This window comes from Heloderma suspectum, chromosome 4, assembly GCF_057233095.1.
Source record: "Heloderma suspectum isolate Gila_16-S chromosome 4, 16-S_ref, whole genome shotgun sequence".
Taxonomy (NCBI): Eukaryota; Metazoa; Chordata; class Lepidosauria; order Squamata; family Helodermatidae; genus Heloderma; species Heloderma suspectum.
Window position 1 is genome coordinate 70499401 of NC_139461.1, and position 23487 is coordinate 70522887.

General features: G+C 41.6%; 1 protein-coding gene across 1 annotated transcript in view; it reads right to left on the reverse strand.

The window, feature by feature from the left end:
• Nucleotides 1–363: 363 nt before the first annotated feature.
• The window catches only part of LOC146346987 (chloride channel protein C-like), a 109827-nt gene continuing 86703 nt past the window's right edge, over nucleotides 364–23487 (reverse strand). The window contains exons 14-16 of the mRNA XM_084848083.1: nucleotides 5590–5686; nucleotides 2398–2493; nucleotides 364–594 (exon numbers count right to left, since the gene is read on the reverse strand). Of these exons, the coding sequence (XP_084704209.1) occupies nucleotides 364–594; nucleotides 2398–2493; nucleotides 5590–5686 (424 nt within the window). The remainder of the gene's footprint in view (nucleotides 595–2397; nucleotides 2494–5589; nucleotides 5687–23487) is intronic.

Sequence of the window (23487 nt, forward strand, 5' to 3'; positions counted from 1 at the left end):
TTTGAAATGCATCCATTACATTTGGATGGGGGGAACTCTTCAAAAAAGAACATTTATTTTTCTCTGTCATTATGAAGAATGTAGGATTGCTTTTCTAATAAGTAAAACAAAAGCTTGAGAAACTCCTCAGTCTCCATTCAGATCACTTCACAATGGAGGCTGGTGGCCCTGATTTCAGAGGGTTTCTGAAATCCACAAATCCATTGTGGGTTTCAGTCAAAACCAGCCAGAAGTCTAAAGGAGCTATCTAAGATGCTGAACCCTGTCCCCAAACCCTTTAGAGTTCTGGCTAGTTCTGTCTGAAACCCAGAATGGATTCACAATGCCACCAAAATCAGAGCCACCAGCCCCCACTGTCACTTCCTAGTCTAAAAGCTCATCATCAGAGTGAGGCTGCTGTGATGTCTGTTGGAGTCCCAGCTGCTCTTCCAGCTGGAAAGATATCAGATCTTTTCTGGTGATTATGCCAACAACCTGGTTCTGCAAATCAATGACTGTCAGGTGGCGAAGGCCCAGAGACCGAAAGATGAGGTATGTGCGCTGCAGTGAGAAATGAGCTTGAATTGACATTGCTGATTTGTTGATGTATGGATCCTGCAAAATAAAGAACACATTTAAAGAAAAAGAGTGTAACCTTACTCTGTATTTCCAAATAAAGCCTAGAGGTGGCATAGCACCATTTTTAAAATCTTACTTGTACTTTAAAATGTTTTTTTAAAGCACATGATAATGAAGGTTTCATTTTCCACTAGAAAATTAGGTTATTACTGGAATATACACAGATCACATGGGGTAGAGTAGCTAAGGTTTGACTCTGTATATTCCAGGATTCTGCATGGAAATAATAAATTACCACATATGTATGACGTCTTAAGATGTTTTATAGCTAGGTTTTTGTTACATAGCCATTTGTGACATCATGTAATATTCTACAATTAAGGCTTTAGAAAAGGAATGTAAAACAGTCAATTAAAAATGCCCCCTTTCTCCCCAAAATATAAAGTTCTCTGGGTGAGAAACCTTCTCAGCTTCAAGTTTTTCTATGAGTAAGTAAAGCTAAGTGTCATATTGTCATTATGTTCTTCCTACAGTGAGATTAGCTCCACAGAGGAGAAAAAGCACATAGAACTATGGAGATTATCTCTGTGTAGGAAAAGCCAGATGCACAATATCACTTGTGAAGTGCACTGCAAATATATTCAGCCACAGGTATGCTAGTCAGGAAGCTGATGTGCAGGAAGGATGAGCTAAGTGTCAGAGAAGTATTATGTGTGAAATGGCCCTGAAGTTAAATCCATTGTTTCTAGGGTTAAATAACATTTTCTGTTATTGCCATAAGAGAAAGTTCAGTACGACTCCTAAAAATAAAAGTAAACACCTCAAGCCAAGAAGCATCCTCCCTTGGTGACAATCATAAACGTTTGTATAATTCTTGGGTTAGACTACTGTAATGCACTCTTGCTGGGATTGCTTTTGATGACGATTCAGAAGCTTCAGCCGGAGTAGAATGTACTGGCTGACCCCGGATGGATTGCTCAGTTGAAAGCATATTAAAGCACTGCTTGATCACCTGCCATTGGTTCCCAGTGGTTCTCAAAGCACAACTCAAGGTATCAGAAAGTCCTTAACCACTTGGATCCAATGTATCTACCACCTGCCAATTAGCCTATGTCACTTCATTACCTCCAAGATTTACCAAAAGCATCTTCTTTGGGTTACTGTATGTGTGTTGTGTCAGGAGCCAGGGCTTGTAGAAAGATATAAGGTAATCCTTAGGCTATCTTATGACCACTGTTAAATGAAATGTTGTCATTCGTGGACAATGCAGTGTTGCTCGTTGGTCTATATTCTTCTTCTCAATTCCTGAGAGTCTAAATAGAATGGAGCTGGTTTTGGCTTTAGCTTCCAGTGCAGCAGTTAAAATATTAATGTCAAAATATCTCAAGGAAAACAGGCATGGGATTTTCATTGCTGTGCTGTCAGAGGCATGATTAACGGTAGGGAAAGTCTCAAAAGCATTGCTATACGTTATGTCTTTGCAATTCTGGGCCTGAAGGAGTCAAATACTGACATTTAAATGATCTGTTCCATTAACACTATATCTTCTTTGCCAATCTGGAATGCGTTTCAATCGCAAACCCCTTTCAAATGGTTGCCTTTGCTGTATTTTCTTGTTGGCTCACTGTATCAACATCTGTTATGTTTATATAATTTGAATTAAAACTCAGGAATGCTGTTTGTACTCAGCTACTTTTGTTGAGAGTGTAGCATCCCAGGATTGGCAGTGTTTATGTAAATCAGTGTAGCTGACAGAGCCGTCATAAACAGAAGAGAAAATGTAACAAACACATTGTTCATGGAGGAAACGTTTGTTTTCAGAGTTGGCTTCATTCTTACCAGATTGATGAACAGTTGCTGATATCGAGGATCTGTACTATAGCGACCTAACATAATGGCCATCCGTTGCTGATCGGGCAGTTTTTCAACTCTGATCTGGAAAAAGACAATATCACTGTTACTTTGTGCAGTACACTGACACTTGAACTTCCTTGCACAATGTGGGCTGAGTTTTCAGCAAGGAAATCTGCAAGCAGGGAGAATAAGTGAATTTCTTACCCTATGCGGCAAAGTTCCTGTAAAAGAAAGCTGAATTATAGAGCAGCCTTGCCCAGCCTGATGCCCTCCAAATGTTTTGGATTAAAACTCCCAGCATTCCTGACCATTGGCCATGCTGGTTGGGGCTGATGGGAGTCGATATCCAAAACATCTGGAGGGTACCAGGCGGGGAAAGGCTGTTATAGAAAGATTCAGTGTCCCTGCTTGTCTCTGAAAATCCTTCTTCTCTGCTTGGCTACTTTTGTTGAGGGTGCAGCGCATGCAGCCAACTTACGGTTTATATTTTCAAAAGAGCAGGATTGATTAGAATCTTTATTACTTCGAATTAATAAACCAGCAGGATTCAGTAGATCTAGATATGAGCTGGGAGATGCAAGTCAAGTCAAGGTTTATTTATATGCTCCTTTTCTGCAGTTACTGCACTCAGTATGGAATCACAACAGATACAAATGCAACAATATTTCATAACAAGTTCATTTCAACAATAAATAAATAATCAAAATTTTAAAAATCACAGAATAAATCATTTCAATTCAGTCATTCTCAATTCCTAACAATAATTCATTGTACTAAAACAGACAACAACAGTATAATGATAGCATTAAAGAACAATTCAACATTCATTTATCCAAACAAGCAAAAACCACCAGCAGAGAACCCAGGTTTGACACACACACACACACCCTGCTACCACTAACTCATTATATGTCTTTGGGCAAGTTACTATGTCTCATAAGAACAGTTCAAATGAATAATCCAAGCTGGGTTAATGTATCTAGAGGGTGAGTAGTAGGATCATGATGGTCAGAAGGTCAGAATAGGGATTATGGGTGTACATCTGTACATGTAGGACTCCATGCAGTTGGGACCCCCAGGATAGGGGGGAGCCCTACGTGGGTTCCAATCTCCTGGGTTATATAATATAGTAAGGAAAGCAACCTGATTGCTGCTCATTGCTTTCCCTGCTCTTTCCAACCATGTTGTTGTTGTTCAGTCGTTAAGTCGTATCCGACTCTTCGTGACCCCATGGACCATAGCACGCCAGGCCTTCCTGCCCTCCGCTCTCTCCTGGAGCGTGCTCAAGTTCATATTCATCACATCAGTGATGCTATCTAGCCATCTCATCCTCTGCCGTCCCCTTCTCCTTTTGCCTTCAATCTTTCCCAGCATCAGGGTCTTTTCCAGGGAGTTTTCTCTTCACATTAGGTGGCCAAAATATTTGAGCTTCAGCTTCACTATCTGTCCTTCCAATGAGCAGTCAGGGTTGATTTCTTTTAGGATGGACTGATTTGACCTCCTTGCAGTCCAGGGCACTTGTAAGAGTCTTCTCCAGCACCACAGTTCGAAAGCATCAATTCTTCGGCGCGCAGCCTTCCTTATAGTCCAGCTCTCACAGCCATACGTTACTACTGGGAAAACCATAGCTTTGATTATATGAACCTTTGTTGGCAAGGTGATATCTCTGCTTCTTACTACGCTGTCTAGGTTTGCCATAGCTTTCCTCCCAAGGAGCAAGCGTCTTTTAATTTCATGGCCACAGTCACCGTCTGCAGTGATCTTGGAGCCCAAGAAAATAACATCTGTCACTGCTTCCATTTCTTCCCCTTCTATATGCCAGGAAGTGATGGGGCCAGATGCCATGATCTTAGTTTTTGTAATGTTGAGTTTCAAACCAGCTTTTGCACTCTCCACTTTCACCCTCAACAAGAGGCTCTTTAGATCCTCTTCACTTTCTGCCATTAGGGTGGTATCGTCTGCGTATCTGAGGTTGTTGATAATTCTCCCGGCAGTCTTAATTCCGACCTGTGATTCATCCAACCCAGCGTTTCTCATGATGTACTCTGCATATAAGTTAAATAAGCAGGGCGACAATATGCAGCTTTGTCATACTCCTTTCCCAGTTTTGAACCAATCGGTTGTTCCATGTCTGGTTCTCACTGTTGCTTCTTGACCCTCGTACAGGTTTCTCAGGAGACAGGTAAGGTGGTCTGGTACTCCCATCTCTTCAAGAATTTGCCACAGTTTGTTGTGATCCATACAATCAAAGGCTTTAGTGTAGTCAATGAAGCAGAAATAGACATTTTTCTAGAATTCTCTTGCTTTCTCCATGATCCAGCGAATGTTGGCGATTTGATCTCTAGTTCCTCTGCCTCTTCGAAACCCAGCTTGTATTTCCTGTAGTCCTCGGTTCACATACTGCTGAAGCCTGGCTTGTAGGATTTTGAGCATAAGCCAATAATACAATCTGTAAGTGCCTTTGATATGAAAGGATACAGGGTTTTTAAAACAAAACAAAACTGAGGAGTACAGCATTGAGATCCCTTCCTAACAGAATGTCTGAGGCAGTTCTCATTTAAAAAGCTTTCATGAGCAAGTGCTGCCATAGATCAGCAAATAAACTGCATTTTTAGAGCAATTTCTTTGGTAGCTGGATAATTGTGCAAATGCAATGAAGGCAGGGAAAAGCCTTGCTTCAAGGGCCTTGCTTTCTTGCAGTTGGGGAAACCTGTTTGCTCTTTTAAAAGTAAAATAAAAACCCTAGCACAGGAGAGAACATACTCTGTTCAGTGAAAAGTAGCTTTCAGCAATGAGAAAAGTGTGTGTGTGTGTGTGTGTGTGTGTGAGAGAGAGAGAGAGAGAGAGAGAGAGAGAATTGAATGTCTTGGGAAGTAGACTGGCATCACTCTTTTTTTAAAAGGTGACAATTCCCATCAGCCCCAGTTTGCATGTCCAAGGGTCTGGAATGCTGAAGGTTGTAGTCCAAAACATCTGGAGTGCAGCTGGTTGGGGAAGGCAGCTGAACTAAGCATAACATGTTACATCAGGCTAGTACTGATGTAAGGAGAAAAGAGGGATTGTATGTAGCATTATATGCCATCTACTTCAGACATGACAGTATGGTGGTCCCCATACTGAACTGTCCCTGAATAAGAATTAATATGCCAGATAGGTAAGTAAAAGGGAAATTGTTACCTTCTGGTAGGAAAGAAGAGATGGGTAGGATTCAGAATCATCCATAGGCTCTGTTTCAAATATGGTTTCATTTTCCAGTAGCACGCAGAGCTCAAGCCTAGTTTTATGGAGAATACATTTTGTTTATTTATTTATTTACATTTATATATCACCTTATCAGCTAAAAAGCCATCAAGGCACTGTACAACAATTTTAAACAATAAAATCTTGCAACAATAAAAACAATAATATTAAAATCAGTAAAATATTTTAAAATACACATTTTAGAAGGCTAAGTTTTAACAATGCATCTTTATGTCCTTTCTGTAGGACATATAATAGTTCTTGAGGGAGCGCATTCATGTGTGCCTGACAAAAGGGCCTCTGCAGATAACGGTACCCTCAAAACAGCCTCTCCTGCAGATCTTAGTACTCAGGCTGCTTCACAGCGAGACAGGTGGTCCTGTAGATAGATATGTTCTAAGCCATTTAGAGCTTTAAAGGTTAAATCCAACACCTTGAATTGAGCCCAGAAAGCGACTGGCAAACAGTGCAGGTCTTTCAGGACAGGTGTAATATAGTCCTGATACTCTGCAACCATTAGCAGCCTAGCTGCTGCATTTTACACCAAGTGAAGCTTCCGGACACTTCTCAGGGGTAGCCCCATGTAGAGTGCATTGCAATAGTCTAAACATGATGTAATCAAGGCATGGATAACTGTTGCCTGCTCAGACTGATTCAAGAAGGTTCACAGCTGGCACACCAAGCATAATTGTGCAAACACACTCCTTGTCCCTACCACTACCTGAAGATCCAGGGACAGCGTAGGATCAAAGAGCACTCCCAAGCTATGGATCTGATCCTTCAGCAGGAGTGCAACCCCTTCCACAACAGTCTGAATTCCTGTCCCCAAGTCAGGCTTTGTACTGACCAACAGACAAAATAACCAGTCCAAAACTGCTATAAGACAGTTGGGTTTTTTTAACCAGTGGATTTCCTTCTAGGTAATTCTCAGTGGTTCCCAGTGTGGGTTCCCTGATGGTGAACTAAGAACAAAAGAAGAACCATGTGGGATTAGACCAAAGTCTGTTCTAGTCTCGCATTCTGTCCCCATGGTGGCCAACCAGGTGCCTATGGGAAGCCCACAAGCAGGACACAAGCACAACAGCACTCTCGTGCTTGTGTTCCCCAGCAACTGGCATTGTGAGGCATACAAGACATGCTGGCTGGGAATAATGGGAGTTGTAGTCCAACAACATCTGGGGAACTGAGTTTGGGAACTACTATGTCTGCACAGTAGTCCTCATCATGGGTAAACTCTGCACTCCCAGTATCCATAGGCAAAGAGTCAGATTGACACCAGACAGCCAGGAGATGAGCCATACAACTATTAACTAACCCTGGAAGTTTTAACACCAGAACCTTCCAGAATGCATTGCGAAAAGGAAATTCACAAGTAAGAACCAATTTCCCATTGTTTTGTACTTCCCTGAGAGGAGGAAAGTTTCAGGGGTAGCACTATCAGGTTGGGCACAATCCTATGCATGTTTAGACAGAAAAAAAAGTCCTACAGCATTCCCCAGCCAGCATTAGGAGTTGTAGGACTTTTTCTGTCTAAACATGCATAGGATTGTGCCCTTAGTCTCCTCTGAATGACTGTGCATGGTACAATTACTTTACTGACAAATATGAAGACAGAGGCAGTTGGTTGGCCACTGCAAATTGGATGGACTAGAGTAGATGGATGGTCTAATCCAGCATGGTTCTTCTTTTGTTCACAATGTGTATGTGTGACAAACTAGACAGATCTTCAGTTTTCAACCTGATGGCATACACACAATTGACTATACAGAAGTGGTATCTTTGTTGGAAATTGCTCTTGATGGAAATTGCTCCCTACAGGACTTCCATTAGGTTTGGCTTAATTATTTGTTTTGGTTTTCCTATTGATTACACATGACCAATGAATATGTCATGAATGGTGCCACTTTTATCTCGTTATTAATTTATAACATTTGCTCTGTTTTATCTGGACCTCTCTCAACTTTAATTTATTTGAAGCAAGGAGAATTCATAGGGACATGGTCCAAATATGGGGGGTGGTGGATAAAGTTATCCATCTTGCGTAATGTTTTGCATTAAACCAAAATATTATAGTTTAAACACCAGCTGTACAAGACCATACATCTCTGAAACCTAATAGATATATCACATGATACCTTGCCGAAGAGTAGACATGCAATCTAAACACAAGCTAAGTAAGGTTGTATTCAGTTACTCTCTAGCTCATGCAAGCAGATAGGTAGACTCTATTAGTTTTGCTAAACAAAATATCCAGGAACCAATGAAAAGTAATTCAGTTTTAAATGAGCAAACAGCTTTACAATATTTATCCTCATAAGAACCCTGTGAGATAGCTCATTATGTCACTTTTACAACTGGAATCTTACCAGTGGCCCTCTTTCCACTTGTCCATGATAGATCTTGTTAATTCTCAGTTCTTGTTAGATCTCAATTCTGTTATGAGATGACTTTTTCCAAGACATTGTTCAGCATAGTTAAATTCTCTCTATTATTCACCATGTACACACATAATGATAAGCCAGGAATCCTGACTTATTCAACCACAATGTGTATGACCTGCATGCTGATGTGTGCAGCCTATTCAATTCCACTTTGCTCCTCCTACTTGCATGAGTAGTTAAACAAAGCAGGCACCAATAGTTTAGTGTTACATCCGAACCTGAGATTATGGTTTATTATGCCCAAGCAAATCAAGATTTTTAAGCTAACAACAAACCCTAGTTAAAAGCTGGCTTAAGAATCCCAGTTTCCTTGGGCACAATAAACCATAATCCCAGGTTCTGCCATAATGCTAAGCTATTAATATCTGCTTTGTTTACCCACTCATGTGAGTAGAAGAAATAAAGCCGGAGCAAACACCCTGTGTGCACCAGTGCGCAGCTCATGCACACTGTGGTTTAATAAGCCAGGAGTCCTGGTTTATCATTATGTATGAACATGGCCATTGTCAGCAAAATTATTAGCCTGGAAAGTAGCCAGTTCACTTTGTTACAGAAGCTTTACATTCACACATTAGACAACATTATAAGAGCTACACGCACAAGAGCTTTTCAAAGTCATACAGCCTGGAAAGAATGAATGGTGAAGTGGCACTGCCATGGCAGGCTCCTTCCATGACTTGAGCATGCTTGTTTGAACATCTGAAGCGATGTATATGCATCCCACATTCAAACAAATGTGTATCAATTTGGAACACAGCCAATTACTAAAATGCTGCTCTACCCCACCCCCCAGATGAACATTAATTCTACTCAGATCAAACATCTGTGAAAGCATCCTGTGAGGCCAAATATTCTAACTTATAACTTGACACTAGTTAATGTCAAATGATTCAGCCCAACTTTCCTTTCCTCCCACACCAGTTGGGGTCCATGTAAAGGGTCTGCATAAATAATTCCTCTAAGATCATGTACAGCATACCATGCAAGCAAAGCTCAGACCCTTGGAAGGGGCCACTATAAGAGGAATCAGGTGGGTGGAATCGTTCTAGATGGACTGCTCCTAGCACTACCAATCAAAAGACATTGGACAGCCTCTGTAACAGATTTTCTGAGGTTAAAAAAAAACCCACAGAAGCACTAAGAAAACACAGGAGGGTTACAGATGGAAGATGACAAATTCAACCCCCATAAATTTCAAGAATGAGGCAGGGCGATTGCACAATAAAAGCCTCTCCTGGAAGTACCTAAGTATGTAACCAACCACACTACTCAGGGCACATATAAAAGGAGAGAAAGGATGTTTCAAAGGCAATGTATGCAAGATGTGTGAAAACATTCCACGTATAAAATGCATGGCTTTGAACAATTTAGCCATTCCACTTTGCTTTCCCCTTCTGACAATAAAGGGGGTATTTATTTATAAATATTTATATCCCACCTTATCTCTGAAATGTTCTAGGTGTCTCACAACAAGTAAATAATTTAACCATTAAAAACATATATCCGTAATATAAAAAACAAAAACAGCAGCAGAGACACACAATGCACAGCAATAAAATACTGTATTTAAAAAATTAAAAAGTAGAGACTGATTAAAACAAGTTAAAATTACCCGCTGAAGACATTACACTACATTTTTCCTCTTGCAAGGAACCCAAGATGGCATTCATGAACCTCCTCTCCATTTTATCTTCATAACAACCCTGTGAGTTAGGTTACACTGAGTGACTAGCCCAAAGTCACTCAGTGAGCTCCATGACTGAGTGGAGACTAGAACCTGGATCTCCCAAGTTCCAGAGCCCAGGGACAGTCACTGAAAAGGCCCTATCCATAGTCCCAACTAAATATATCTCAGGGGTTGTTGGGACATACAAGAGCGCCTCCAAAGATGATCTCAGTAAGTGGGCAAGTCGGCATTAGAGAAGGCAGTACTTCAAATACCCTGGTGCTAAAGCATTCAGGATAGTACTGGTTTAAGAATTTCCCAAGTGCTTTCTCTGGTATTCATGAATAATAATCAAGTAGATCAGTACTCTTGCTTTAAAACCACAGCACCTACATGTTTGATCTGACATAACCTGCCTGTTAAATATTTTCACACCTGAAGCAAAAACACAACACAATGCCCCCTGGCCCACTCTAAAATGTTCCTTTTTTAATTATGCAGGGAGAAATGAGAGTGTAGGAAAAATATGTCCTCTCTGGCAGTTACTGCCTGAAATGTAGCATCATCATAAGGCTGGCTGTGGGAGGCTTATAAAAAGATAACCAGCTGTGCAGTCAAGTGAAATGCTTAGATATGGAACCAAATTCTACCCATCTGCTGCTCCAGACAGAATTCTTTCACCTATTTTATGGAAAGGCATCGATCTAAAGATTAAATCTGCATGACTGATCAACGAGTCCTGAAAAACAAAATCAACAATGGTGGTAGTTTGCAAAAAAAAATTAAAAAATTAAGATATCATTTTTTTAGTTCTAAGGGAAGAGTTTTATAATTATCCTAATGCTAGCTACAAGGATGTGATAATTAGCAAAAGTTGACCTTGTCAAAGTTCTCCAACTTCCACCTAGAAGCTTGATCCAACTTATATAATTGCAAGCTTCCCCCCCCCCCCGCATGAAAATCATGAATTACTTACGTGCATACTTGGGTGCCCATTCAAAAGGACGCAATCTTCTCCCAATGATTAAATTGTGTTTTTACACACTTCTTAAAAAGCATGCATGTGCATTTTCTAATTAACTCATTTTTCAAATGCATCCCCGCACCCTGCATGCAGCATCACAACTCAGTATTGTTGTTGTTGTTCAGTCGTTAAGTCGTGTCCGACTCTTTGTGACCCCATGGACCATAGCACACCAGGCCTTCCTGTCCTCCGCTCTCTCCCGGAGTGTGCTCAAGTTCATACTCATTGCATCGGTGATGCTATCTAGCCATCTCATCCTCTGCCATCCCCTTCTCCTTTTGCCTTCAATCTTTCCCAGCATCAGGGTCTTTTCCAGGGAGTTTTCTCTTTGCATTAGGTGGCCAAAATATTTGAGCTTCATCTTCAGTATCTGTCCTTCCAATGAGCAGTCAGGGTTGATTTCCATTAGGATGGACTGATTTGACCTCCTTGCAGTCCAGGGGACTCGTAAGAGTCTTCTCCAGCACCACAGTTCGAAAGCATCAATTATTTGGCCCTCAGCCTTCCCTATAGTCCAGCTCTCACAGCCATACATTACTACTCGGAAAACCATAGCTTTGATTATACGGACCTTTGTTGGCAAGCTTCTTACTATGCTGCCTAGGTTTGCCATAGCTTTCCTCCCAAGGAGCAAGCGTCTTTTAATTTCATGGCTACAGTCACCATCTGCGGTGATCTTGGAGCCCAAGAAAATAACATCTGTCACTGCTTCCATCTCTTCCCCTTCTATATGCCAGGAAGTGATGGGGCCAGATGCCATGATCTTAGTTTTTGTAATGTTGAGTATCAAACCAGCTTTTGCACTCTCCTCTTTCACCCTCAGCAAGAGGCTCTTGAGATCCTCTTCGCTTTCTGCCATTAGGGTGGTATCATCTGCGTATCTGAGGTTGTTGATAATTCTCCCGGCATCTTAATTCTGACCTGTGATTCATCCAACCCAGCATTTCTCATGATGTACTCTGCATATAAGTTAAATAAGCAGAGCGACAATATGCAGCCTTGTCATACTCCTTTCCCAATTTTGAACCAATCGGTTGTTGTATGTCTGGTTCTTACTGTTGCTTCTTGACCCTCGTACAGGTTTCTCAGGAGACAGGTAAGGTGGTCTGGTACTCCCATCTCTTTCAGAATTTGCCAGAGTTTGTTGTGATCCACACAATCAAAGGCTTTAGCATAGTCAATGAAGCAGAAATAGATGTTTTTCTGGAATTCTCTTGCTTTCTCCATGATCCAGCGAATGTTGGCGATTTGATCTCTAGTTCCTCTGCCTCTTCAAAACCCAGCTTGTACTTCCGGTAGTTCTCCGTTCACACACTGCTGAAGCCTAGCTTGTAGGATTTTGAGCATAACCTTGCTGGCATATGAAATGAGTGCAATTGTATGGTAGTTTGAACACTCTTTGGCATTGCCTTTCTTTGGAATTGAAATGTAAACTGACCTTTTCCAGTCTTGTGGCCACTGTTGAGTGTTCCAAATTAGTTGGCATATTGAGTGCAGCACTTTAACAGCATCAACTTTTAGGATTTTAAATAGCTCAGCTGGAATACTGTCATCTCAGCTAGCTTTGTTGTTAGTAATGTTTCCTAAGGCTCACTTGACTTCACTCTCGAGGATGTCCGGCTCAAGTTCAGTGGCCGCACTATCATGGCTATCAGGGACATTAAGATCTTTCCTGCATAGTTCTTCTGTGTATTCTTTCCACCTCTTCTTAATCTCATCTGCTTCTGTTAGGTCCCTGCCTTCTTTGTCCTTTATCATGCTCGTCTTTGCACAAAACGTTCCCTTGAGATCCCCAATTTTCTTGAAAAGATCTCTAGTCTTTCCCATTCTATTGTTTTCCTCGATTTCTTTGCATTGTTCATTTAAGAAGGCCTTCTTGTCTCTCCTTGCTATTCTCTGGAAATCTGCATTCAGTTGGATATATCTTCCCCTTTCTCCTTTGCTTTTCGCTTCCCTTCTTTCCTCAACTACTTGTAAAGCCTCATCAGACAGCCACTTTGCTGTCTTGCATTTCTTTTTCTTTGGGATGGATTTCGTTGCTGCCTCCTGAACAGTGTTACGGACCTCCATCCATAGTTCCTCAGGCACCCTGTCTATCAGGTCTACCCCCTTAAATCTATTCATCACCTCCACTGTATATTCATAAGGGATATGATTTAGGTCATACCTGAGTGGTTTAGTGGTTTTCCTACATTCTTTAATTTAAGCCGAAATTTTGCAACAAGAAGCTCATGATCTGAGCCACAGTCAGCTCCAGGTCTTGTTTTTACTGAATGTATAGAGCTTCTCCATCTTTGACTGCAAAGGACATAATCAATCTGATTTCGATATTGACCATCTGGTGATGTCCATGTGTAGAGTCGTCTCTTGTGCTGTTGGAAAAGAGTGTTTGCTATGATCAGCGTGTTCTCTTGGCAAAACTCTATTAGCTTTTGTCCTGCTTCATTTTGTACACCAAGGCCATGCCTGCCTGTTATCCCGGTGATTTCTTGACTTCCTACTTTAGCATTCCAGTCCCCTATGATGAAGAGGACATCTTTTTTTGGTGTTAGTTCTAGAAGGTGTTGGAGGTCTTCATAGAACCGATCAACCTCAGCTTCTTCAGCATCAGTGGTTGGGGCATAGACTTGAATTACTGTGATGTTGAATGGTTTGCCTTGGATTCGTACTGAGATCATTCTATCGTTTTTGAGATTGTACCCCAGTACTGCTTTTCCCACCCTTTTATTGACTACGAGTGCTACTCCATTTCTTCTAAGGGATTCTTGCCCACAGTAGTAGATATAATGGTCACCTGAATTAAATTCGCCCATGCTTGTCCATTTGAGTTCGCTGATTCCCAAGATGTCGATGTTCAATCTTGCCATCTCCTGTTTGACCACCTCCAGCTTACCTTGATTCATTGATCTTACATTCCAGGTTCCAAAACAATATTGTTCTTTACAGCATCGGATTTTCTTTTCACTACCAGACACATCCACAGCTGAGTGTCCTTTCGGCTTTGGCCCAGCCGCTTCACTCTTTCGGGCGCTACTTGGAAATACCCTCTGCTCTTCCCCAGTAGTATATTGGACACCTTCCGACCTGAGGGTCTCATCTTCCGGCGTCATCTCTTTTAGCCTTGTGATACGTTCCATGGGGTTTTCTTGGCAAGAATACTGGAGTGGGTTGCCATTTCCTTCTCCAGTGGACCACATTTTGTCAGAACTCTCCGCCATGACCTGTCCGTCTTGGGTGGCCCTGCACGGCATAGCTTATGGCTTCACTGAGTTACGCAAGCCCCTTCACCACAACAAGGCAGTGATCCATGAAGGGGATTGTACCAGGTTTAAAACCATGAAGGGGATTGTACCAGGATTGTACCAGGTTTAAACTCAGATTGCACTTGCATTCGGGAGGTGCGAATGGGCTAGATTCTGGTCATAAACAAACTGAAACAAATTTCTTGTACATCCCTGAGCTATATTTTAGGAGTAAAACAAGAATCCCAGTTAGCACAATACTAAAGAACAGAAACATTTTGTTTAGTGCAGGAGTCTTGCTGGTAAGCTTGATCAGATTCCAAATTATTCAACATTGGTCTGAAGTAAACCCAGCAGGGAATCACATAGGAGCCGGGCTTTGAAAAACGAAAGAAAATCTGTGTAATGAAAAAAGCACATGCACATGCAATGTATATACCACAAGCACGATGAAGGAAAGTTTTGCAACACCACTAATGAAAAACAATCCAAGGCTATTAAATTTGCCACATTCAAGAGAAAAATGAGCACCCATTATTTCACTTGGACTTGCAGAAGTCATGCATCAGAAATATAACAAGATCATTCTTTGATGTTACATATATCCTTCCTATCACATCATCAAGTTTCTAAAACAGCAGCCCAAGCATGTTTCTTTCACTATATTTTGGGCTTAACAGGAAGTTCTAGAGATCAGATGGTGAATTGGCAATTGTTCTTCTGCTCTTTATTTATTTAGAAAGGAAGAAACCCCTTTAGGAAAGGACCTCTTTTCAAAGATACCCTGGCAGGCCATACAACATTTTTATTTTATGATATCAGTTACAAAACAGGCATCACAAAGACACACAATTAAGATAACACACTATTACCCAAACCTCCCACGTTAGATACTATTCATTCCTGAGCACTATGCCAAATCTGTCAGCTGGGACAATGTTTCCCACTCCCACCATTGTGCAAAAATCCCTTTATTTAAGGATATGTAACATTCTAAATATTAGAGAAGTGACAGAAGATGTGTGGGGAACCTTTAAAAATAGTTATAAAATGCGGAAGAAGTAGATTAAGTCCACAATCCTATGCATTCTTGAAAGTAAGCCTCATTCAACTTAATGGGGCTTATTCATTGAACTCAATTGAGCTAATATGCATTGAATTCAATATGGCTTACTTCTGAGTAAACATGCCAAGGCTTGCACTGTAAGCAGTTATATCATTGATAATCAAAAGAAAGATATCCCCTTTCATCCTTTGTGTCTGCATGTTACTATCTACATCTGATCTGACAAAAAAAATGGATCCAAGAATATGTTTTATACGGTATGTATCTGAGCTGCACAATCATCAAACTTGATAATAATTAATATTCCAAGTACAGCAGTCAACTTTCTGTAGATATAACATCTCCAACTGGAATTTGTTTCAAAGTCCATTGATGTCATTGGTCTATTTCAGTTGGCTTTATATTTGACAATCAGAGAAAGGCAATGACAGTCAATTGTGGCATACAGTCAGAGTACTCCCACACCTTACATTCTCCAACCTATCTTGTTTTTTCCTGTGAATACCAAGTCCCAGCATCATGCTCGACAATGTTCAATGTTCAATGCATAAAAACAAATGATTTTTTTAAAAAAAATCTTTACATACATCCAAAGTGGAATCATTAGGTTACAAAAGTGTGAAAGGATTACTGAAGGAGGGAAGATACATCACAGAGGAACTAATGATACCAGAGAATTTCAAATATAACAGGCTTATAAAAGTGTTTGTAATACTCATTTTTATCACTAGTCAGTCACTAAAACTCTGACTCCATTTGTCATTGCTAAGGAGACATGTTGATGTCCTGCTTTTATACCTATGGGGTCAAAATTCATCACACCAGGCCAGTGAGGTCAATAGTCACTGTGGATTTATGCTCAGCCCTTGATTAATTTAATCCCCTTACTTAATATTAATCAGAAGCTGTCCTTCTTTTGGGATAGTTGCACTTTAGGCCAATCTTGGTAAACTCATTGTTGGGCGTTTCAATGCCGGTGCAAGTCCCACTGTCTCCCCCACAATTCCCACTTCTGCCCATGCTGTAACTTACTAGCATTAGGCTCCCCTTCACAGTGGGGAGAAGAATAGAGGATGCATGCCAATTGGAACAGGTGCCTGCTCCAGGACAGCAGGCTCCCATCATCTGGTGGGTGAGGCTGCCACCACTGAGACCAACAGGTTGCTGATGCCACCTCCTCCTCCATGGAACAATAGCCAATCAGAGAGCAGGCACTGGGACTTACAGCGTACAACAAAAAGGAGCACCATGCTGTTACATCATCACTGCGCTACAGTTCCTAAATTACAGATGCCAAAATGTCATGAGAATTTAGAACTCTCCAAAGAAGAATTTTTAACATTATTTATGGAGGTGTGTAATTAATAGTTCAAATATGACTAGAATAAAGTAAAGTTTGAACATTACTAAGAGAAACTAAGGTTTTAGTCATAAACATATTTAGTTCTATGCACTAAGACCCATTAAACCCAATGGAGCATCAGTGTAAACACAGCTAAGATTGAGCAGAGCACGAATTATTTGCATCGTTCTCCACTTCAGATAATGTTGAAGAGATAATCACATCTTTTTCAGGGAAAATATCTGAAGAACTAGGTTAAATCAAAGTGACAAACGATGAGGTTTTAGAGCTAAGTGATAGATTAGAAATTAACAAGTCACTGTGACTAGATGTCATAAACCTGAGAGTTTGTTAAGAACTCGGATGTGACTTTGTTGATCTTCTGAAAACAACAAAAATAGGAAAATATACTAAAAAAAATAATTTGTTGTCCTGGAAGATTAAAAGGTAAACAATGTAAAATTCATTATTAAAAATGGATCCAGGGGGGAGCCCTAATTGAGGAACATGCAGACCAGTGGGAAACCTTGATAAAGCTACAATTTATTGTATAAATAATAGATACATATAGAACGTATAGAAAAACAAGTCTTGCTGGGGAAGAATCAGCATGGCCTACGCAGGGAAGCAACTAGATTGGTCAGAGTGGTACAAATACGAGGAACCCAGCCTTCTACCCTTGCCAGGCTAGCCAAGCAGGACCTATTGCAGTCTGCACTTGCTGCTGGTTCAAGCTCAACTTCTAGTTCTGCCTCCACCTCCAGCATTTGAGCTCAAGGTTATGTACAGCCACCCAAGTGATGCTATAGATTACTTAGCACAATGTTGAAGAAGTCACAGAACTTTTATCATATTCAGGGACAAGCAGGTACTAGACTGTAGCTTCATAACCAACATGCAGCTAGAAGTCCATTGTTATTGTCTGTGGGGACATGGATGTAATGCCATAAGCCATATGTGGGGAACATGTGGCTCTCCAGATGTTGTTGAACTATCACTCCCATCTGTCATAGCCAGTACAGCCAATGGTGAGAGATGATGGGAACTGTAGTCCAACAACATCTGGAAGGCCACACATTCCCCATCCCTGCCCGAAGCTTTGCTTAGGGCATAATTCACTTATGTTTCAAAAGCATGAATTATAACAATCAAGATACGCTCAGTGATATTAATCAAGTTGCTTCTGCTATAGGACACAGTGGCCCTGTTCAGACATAACTTAGGACAGGGTAGTTAGGCTAACCATGGTGCATGATGACTACCACTAACCACACCTCATGCTGCTGTCACATGTGCAGGGAACCACAGCACGCAGCATGGTTAGCCTAACCACTCCCTAACTACCCCCCATCCTACAAAACCCTGCAGTCCTCCATCCAGGCCACCACACATCGCAGTGGCCTCAGCAGAGCAAGCGGCCATTGGGGGGGCGCAGGTGGACATCTTGGGGAGGCCGCAGGTGGCAGCAGCTGCCTCCCTACTGGGTCACGGTGCATGCGGATGTTTGCACTTTCCACAGCAGCTGCAGGTGTTTGTGCATGGGAATGCAGTGAGCTCAAGGTCACTGTGCCAATAACAGCGGCAGTGCATGGTTAGCGAGTGTGGTTACACTGTGGTTATGTAGCCACTGTGGTTAGGAAAAACACCCCACAGACAACATGCTATGCCATCATAGTTAGCTCAAAATGCTTAACCATCATGGCTTAGCATTATGTCTGAACAGGGCCAGTATATGCAATGATCCTTGTTGCACTAAAACTTGCAGATGACATTTCAGATGACATTGTCACAACTTGGAGAAGCAACCATCAGAACTCTTACAAAGCTTTGAAGTATATACATCAATGCCTCTTTTCCCAGGCATTTGGCAGCACATGATGAGTTTTAATTGGTCCTGGATGTGTCTTTAGTTGTGATTGAAAGTTCAATGTTGTTTTTAGTTATATGTTGTTTGTGTTTATTGTCTGTGTGCATTTATGTGCTTTTTTGTAAATAGCTTTTAAACTTTATATATTGTATTTAATGTTTTAACTTCTGCAAACCGCCCAGAGAGCTATGGGGAGGTGTAGAAATGCAATAAATAAACACATGTCGTTTGTATAGTTCTAAGAACACAGCAGATATAAATGAGTTATGCTACATCATTTTCTGTGACGAAAAGGGCGTAGTAGATTCATAACCGCCACCTTGTTGCGACTGCCTTTGGTAGCACATTCAGCATTCTAATGGCCAGACCTACCTGTCTCAGTCCAGATGGCTATGGATGGAGGATGGTAGAGGTGCTTAACATACAGTAGGTGACTGGAAAATCAGCACCAGAGTCAGTTCTGGACTGTTGTCCTACATGGGTATGCAGCCTTGTGCAGCACTCACATGTACTTGCATGAAGAATGATGTGCACAGTATTATGCCATGTACATTCAAACTGACAAAGGTAAAGATGGACATTGAATCTGTCCGTGAAGGAGATAATTATAATGATTAGTTTAGTGATTAATTAAAACATTTTTGAGAAAAAATGTTCTTCCACTTCATAGTTTTTGTAGATTTCAAAATGCAGGTATGGTAGCAATATACCAGCACAATAAAAAGTATTATCATGGAACCAAGTTCTCTTTTATTTTTATTTTATTTTTTTATCTCTCTGATTTTTATTTCACATAGAAATTGTTGAATTCATCAAGTTGTTTTGTTACCTTGTATGCATATTTGGGTATTACTTATTTGGGGCTTCTTTTTTACACAATTAAGATGTGGTCTGGGGGGGTGAAAACTAGGGCTCTGCACTGCTTCGGTCCAAAGCCCAAATAACAAGATGAAGCAGGCTGATTCGGAGGTGCCTCGGCGTGATACAAGGCAGATCAGAATAGCACCAAGGTGCCCTGAAGCAAAGCAGCTCTTGACAAGGCACCTCAGTCTGCCTAGGAGATTTGTAGCTCTTCTGAGCAGCCCAGACAGGCTGGCTGCAAATGTATCAACTTGACAGAGATCTGGGAAGGGGAGAAGAGGAGGGAAGGGGGGAAGAGGGGAGGAGGAGGAGGGAGTGAGCTTTAGCAAATGGCAACTCTAATTGCCAAATTAGGGCTGAACAGAACCCAGTGGTCTCCAATCAGTGACAGAAGTGGAGGAAGGGTGAGGAATACTGGAGTGGGGAGATTTGTTCATTGGAGAGAGAGTGTGCACTGGTTAGGTGGTGGTTGGTTTTGTTTGTTGTTAGAGAAAGATCTGGTGTGTGTAGCTTTCTGTTTCTTCTGTATTAATTCAACTATTCTTTCTTTCTTTCTTTTGTAGATTCTTCATTTTAAAAATCAGATATTTAGTACTTCATTTGAGTTTCCTCCCTGGTTCTTAGTCTCTCTCCCCATCCCACCCTTCCGTAATAGGTTTTACCTTTCATTCTTCTTTGTTCATTTAAAAAACCAGAAAATTTCACTTCAGTTGCTTTGCCTCATTCTTTAGCCCCCCCCCCCCCGCTGCCTTCTCAATTCTCTCTCAATCATTAGTTTGCCATTATTTTCATTCTGTGTGTGTGTGTGCGTGTGTATACACACATACACAGAGAGAGAGAGAGAGAGAGAGAGAGGGAGAACTTTCTTGCCCTCGTTCTTGGCTGCCCTCCACCCACCCACCCTGAATTCCTGCATTCCTTCCCTTCTCATTGATCTCTTTCCCCTAAAAATAAATAAAGAACCCCTTTCTCTTCCATTAGGATTATAGTTATACCCTTGCTTGTAGGTAGTTCAGTGTTTGCTTTTCTTTTGCTCATGTGTGTGTGTGCATACTTGTCCTGTGTGGACAAGCAAACAGCGTGTGGCAAAGCACTACACACACATTAACAGCTATTACTTAAATAATATAATACTACACTCTGTGGCAAAGCAAGCAAGCCCAAAGCAAGCAAGGCATCTTCAGGGTGTTGTTGGCAGGGGCAGAGTTGGGTGAGGTGCCGCTGGGACCAGCTGTGCTGGTAGGCAAGCTGGCTCTCCCCCAGTCCGGATAGTGTGTCCTGGCGTAGCAGGGCAGTAGAGTGCGAAGGCCAGTCACTGTGCCTAGAGGTCATTGTTTGAGGAGGCTGGTGTAGGCAGCAGCAGTAGCACTGTTGCCAAAGGAGCATCATCCCCTTCTGTAGTGGAAGAGGGGATCCTGTCAGAGGTGTCTGATGTCCCCAGGTGGTGGAGGGTCAAGAAGAGGAGGTCGTCCAGGGAGGAGGACAAGCAGCAGAAAGCAGACAAGCAGCAGAAAGCAGCAGACAAGCAGCAGAAAGCAGCAGACAAGCGGCAGAAAGACAAGCAGCAGAAAGGGAGGACAAGCAGCAGAAAGAAGCTCCAGCACCCCAACCCCTCTTCCATTGTTCCCTCTGCTCATGTGGTGATTCCTGAGACTCAAGGCAGGCAGTCTCTGTCTCCACAGAAATGTCAGGGCATCGTGTAGGACCACTCTGAGGTGGGAGTGGATCCCAGCACTGCTGCGTGCTGCCACTGCAAGGTGTCTCTGAGCAGGGGGAAACAGCCAGGCCACTAAACCACCAGCAGCCTGCTCTTTCACTTAAGGAGGCAGCACCAGTCGGTCTTGCTTGGCGAAGAGGCCCCCATGTCCTGGCAGGCCAGCAGCAGGGGCAAGCATAAGGATGGTAGTGCTGGAACTCCTGCAAGCTCTCTCTCTCTCACCCCCAAGAGGCTTAGGCAGCCACCATGGAAGAGATGGGATAGGGGAAGATGGGCTCACAAGATGGAGGTTTCCACTGCCTGACCAGATCACGAACTGCATATAAACTGGATAACGATGTGCACTTTGCTACACTCGCAGTTCTTTCAGTTCACTTGCATCATTTTTTTAATTAAAAACTGTCTGAAATTTGGCAGGTGTGGTATGGCTAAAACAAGTAAAATATAAAATAAATATAAAATATTCATTTTGTGTGTGCTAAAAAAAAGAAAAGAAAGCACATTACTACAAAAACTACTCTGCCAGCCTGCCTGCCAGTGTTCCCAGGCAATGTGTATTCAGCCAAACAGAGCATGAGGTCATCCACTGTGAAGCTGAATAGAAAAGTAGTATTAGGGAAGAGTGGTTATTTGCACTTCAAAGAAATCTACTGCAGCGATTAGGGATAATGACCTCCTCCACTTCAACATCTAACTTATTAGATAGCCTATTATCCCTTCTGAGTTTGGTTTGACTTTCTAAGAACAGCACATTTCACCTGTGCCTAGCACAAAAACTACTGGGCCAAACTGTCTGCAATTTGGCAGGTGGGATTCCCACCATGGGGGCAAGGAGGTCCCCAAATTCCATGCACTTCTGCAGAAACAGTGAAAAGTTATTCCTCTTTGCTTTGAGAGTTTTTGTTGAAAAAAATCAAATTGTACTGCACCTAGCACATAAATTATTGGACCAAACTGTCTGAAGTTTGACAAGTTCAGTCATCTCCATGGGCTCTGTTTGGTCCCCAAATTCCATGTATTTTTCATGAAAACTGAAAAAGTTATGGCCATTTGTGTTTTCTAATGCAAGTCAATGGGAAAACATCAAAAACTAGTGATTCAGATGTCTGAATCTCGCTTCAGATTCAGATCTGAGTCAAAGCAGATGGGGTCTGAATTGGTCCGAAGTGAAGTGGGACCATTTCAGAAAGTTCGAATCGGCATCTGAAGTAAAGTGGGGGGGTCCATGCACAGCCCTAGTGAAAACTACTAATTACAAATTACCATCATGGTGAATACTTTTACTAGGTTCATAGGCTATATAATTTTTTTTAAAGTATCTAGTTTAATCTGTTTAGGACACAGTCCTATGCATGTTTAGACAGGAAAAAAATCCTACAACTCCCGGCATGGCTGGCTGGGGAATGCTGGGAGTTGTAGGACTTTTTTCTATCTAAACATGCATAAGATTACACCCTTAAATGTTCATGTATTTGGAAGGAACTGTGCTGTAAACTCAATGGAAATATGACTGATCATTTATTAGTGTCAGATAGCAGGCTAAAGGAGGAAAAAATATGTATAATATGCAGAAGGCAGACTACACCTTGGCCCTATGAACAATTTTATCCATAAATGAAATCTAAAAAACAAGATTTTGTCCATACGTGGTTTACAGATTTTCCACTTTTTGTTCTGCATCTTTTCAGTGATGCCCCCCCAAATTATTTCAATGCATTATTGATCTTGTCCAGTCAACTTGAGCCCTCTTGGGCCCTTACTGGGCAAAAAAAGAGTGAAACAGACAGGCCTAGACTATTACATATCTTCAGCTTGCTTTTTTTTTTTTTTTAACAAATTAAGGGGTTGTGGAAGAGAAGCTACTCATTACTGACAGCCATCAGGGCTAATAATTTACTAGGGTATTAGGCTATCCAAAAACGTCTGCTTGTTTAATAACTCCACATGGTAAGGACCACCCCTTCTGGCCCATAGACTATAAGGCTCATAATCCTTCATCATACGTTTCTGCAGCAACGCTTCTTAACAGTTGTTTGGTACATATATCATGTTTAATACCGTATCTTCATTCTAGTTGCCAAATAAAATCCTGCTGACCTGTTGTCCAGAATGTAAATTTGTGAAGTACACACAAGATTTCGCCCTTTCAAAGTAAACTCGGTTACTGAATTTTGATGCTACAACCGGAGTGGAGAACCTGAGCCCGGGGTCCCAGTCCAGTACTCCAGGGTTCTAAAGAAGGCCAAAACCACTCCCCTTGGGCCCACCCCCCTTGCCCTAACTGTGGATTGTTTGGTGCTTTTTTGGCTTTGTTGGGAATATTGCAACCTCATCTGAAAGTTACAGGAAGGGGGCAGTGTTGCAGTTAGCTAGTTAATGCACGGGAATTTGGGGCATAGCTAACCTTAGGATCTCTATAGAGATCTTACAATGTAGTTTCCTGCTCCTCCCCTTCATTCCCCCCTCTTTCTCTCTGAACTCCTCCATTGCTGAGAGCATATGTGCTTGCTATTTCTCTCTCCTGACAGTGTTATAGAACACAAAAAATGGACAACACCTTTTGTATTAAACTATATGCTGTACCTGCACTTTTATGCAAGAAACTGTGA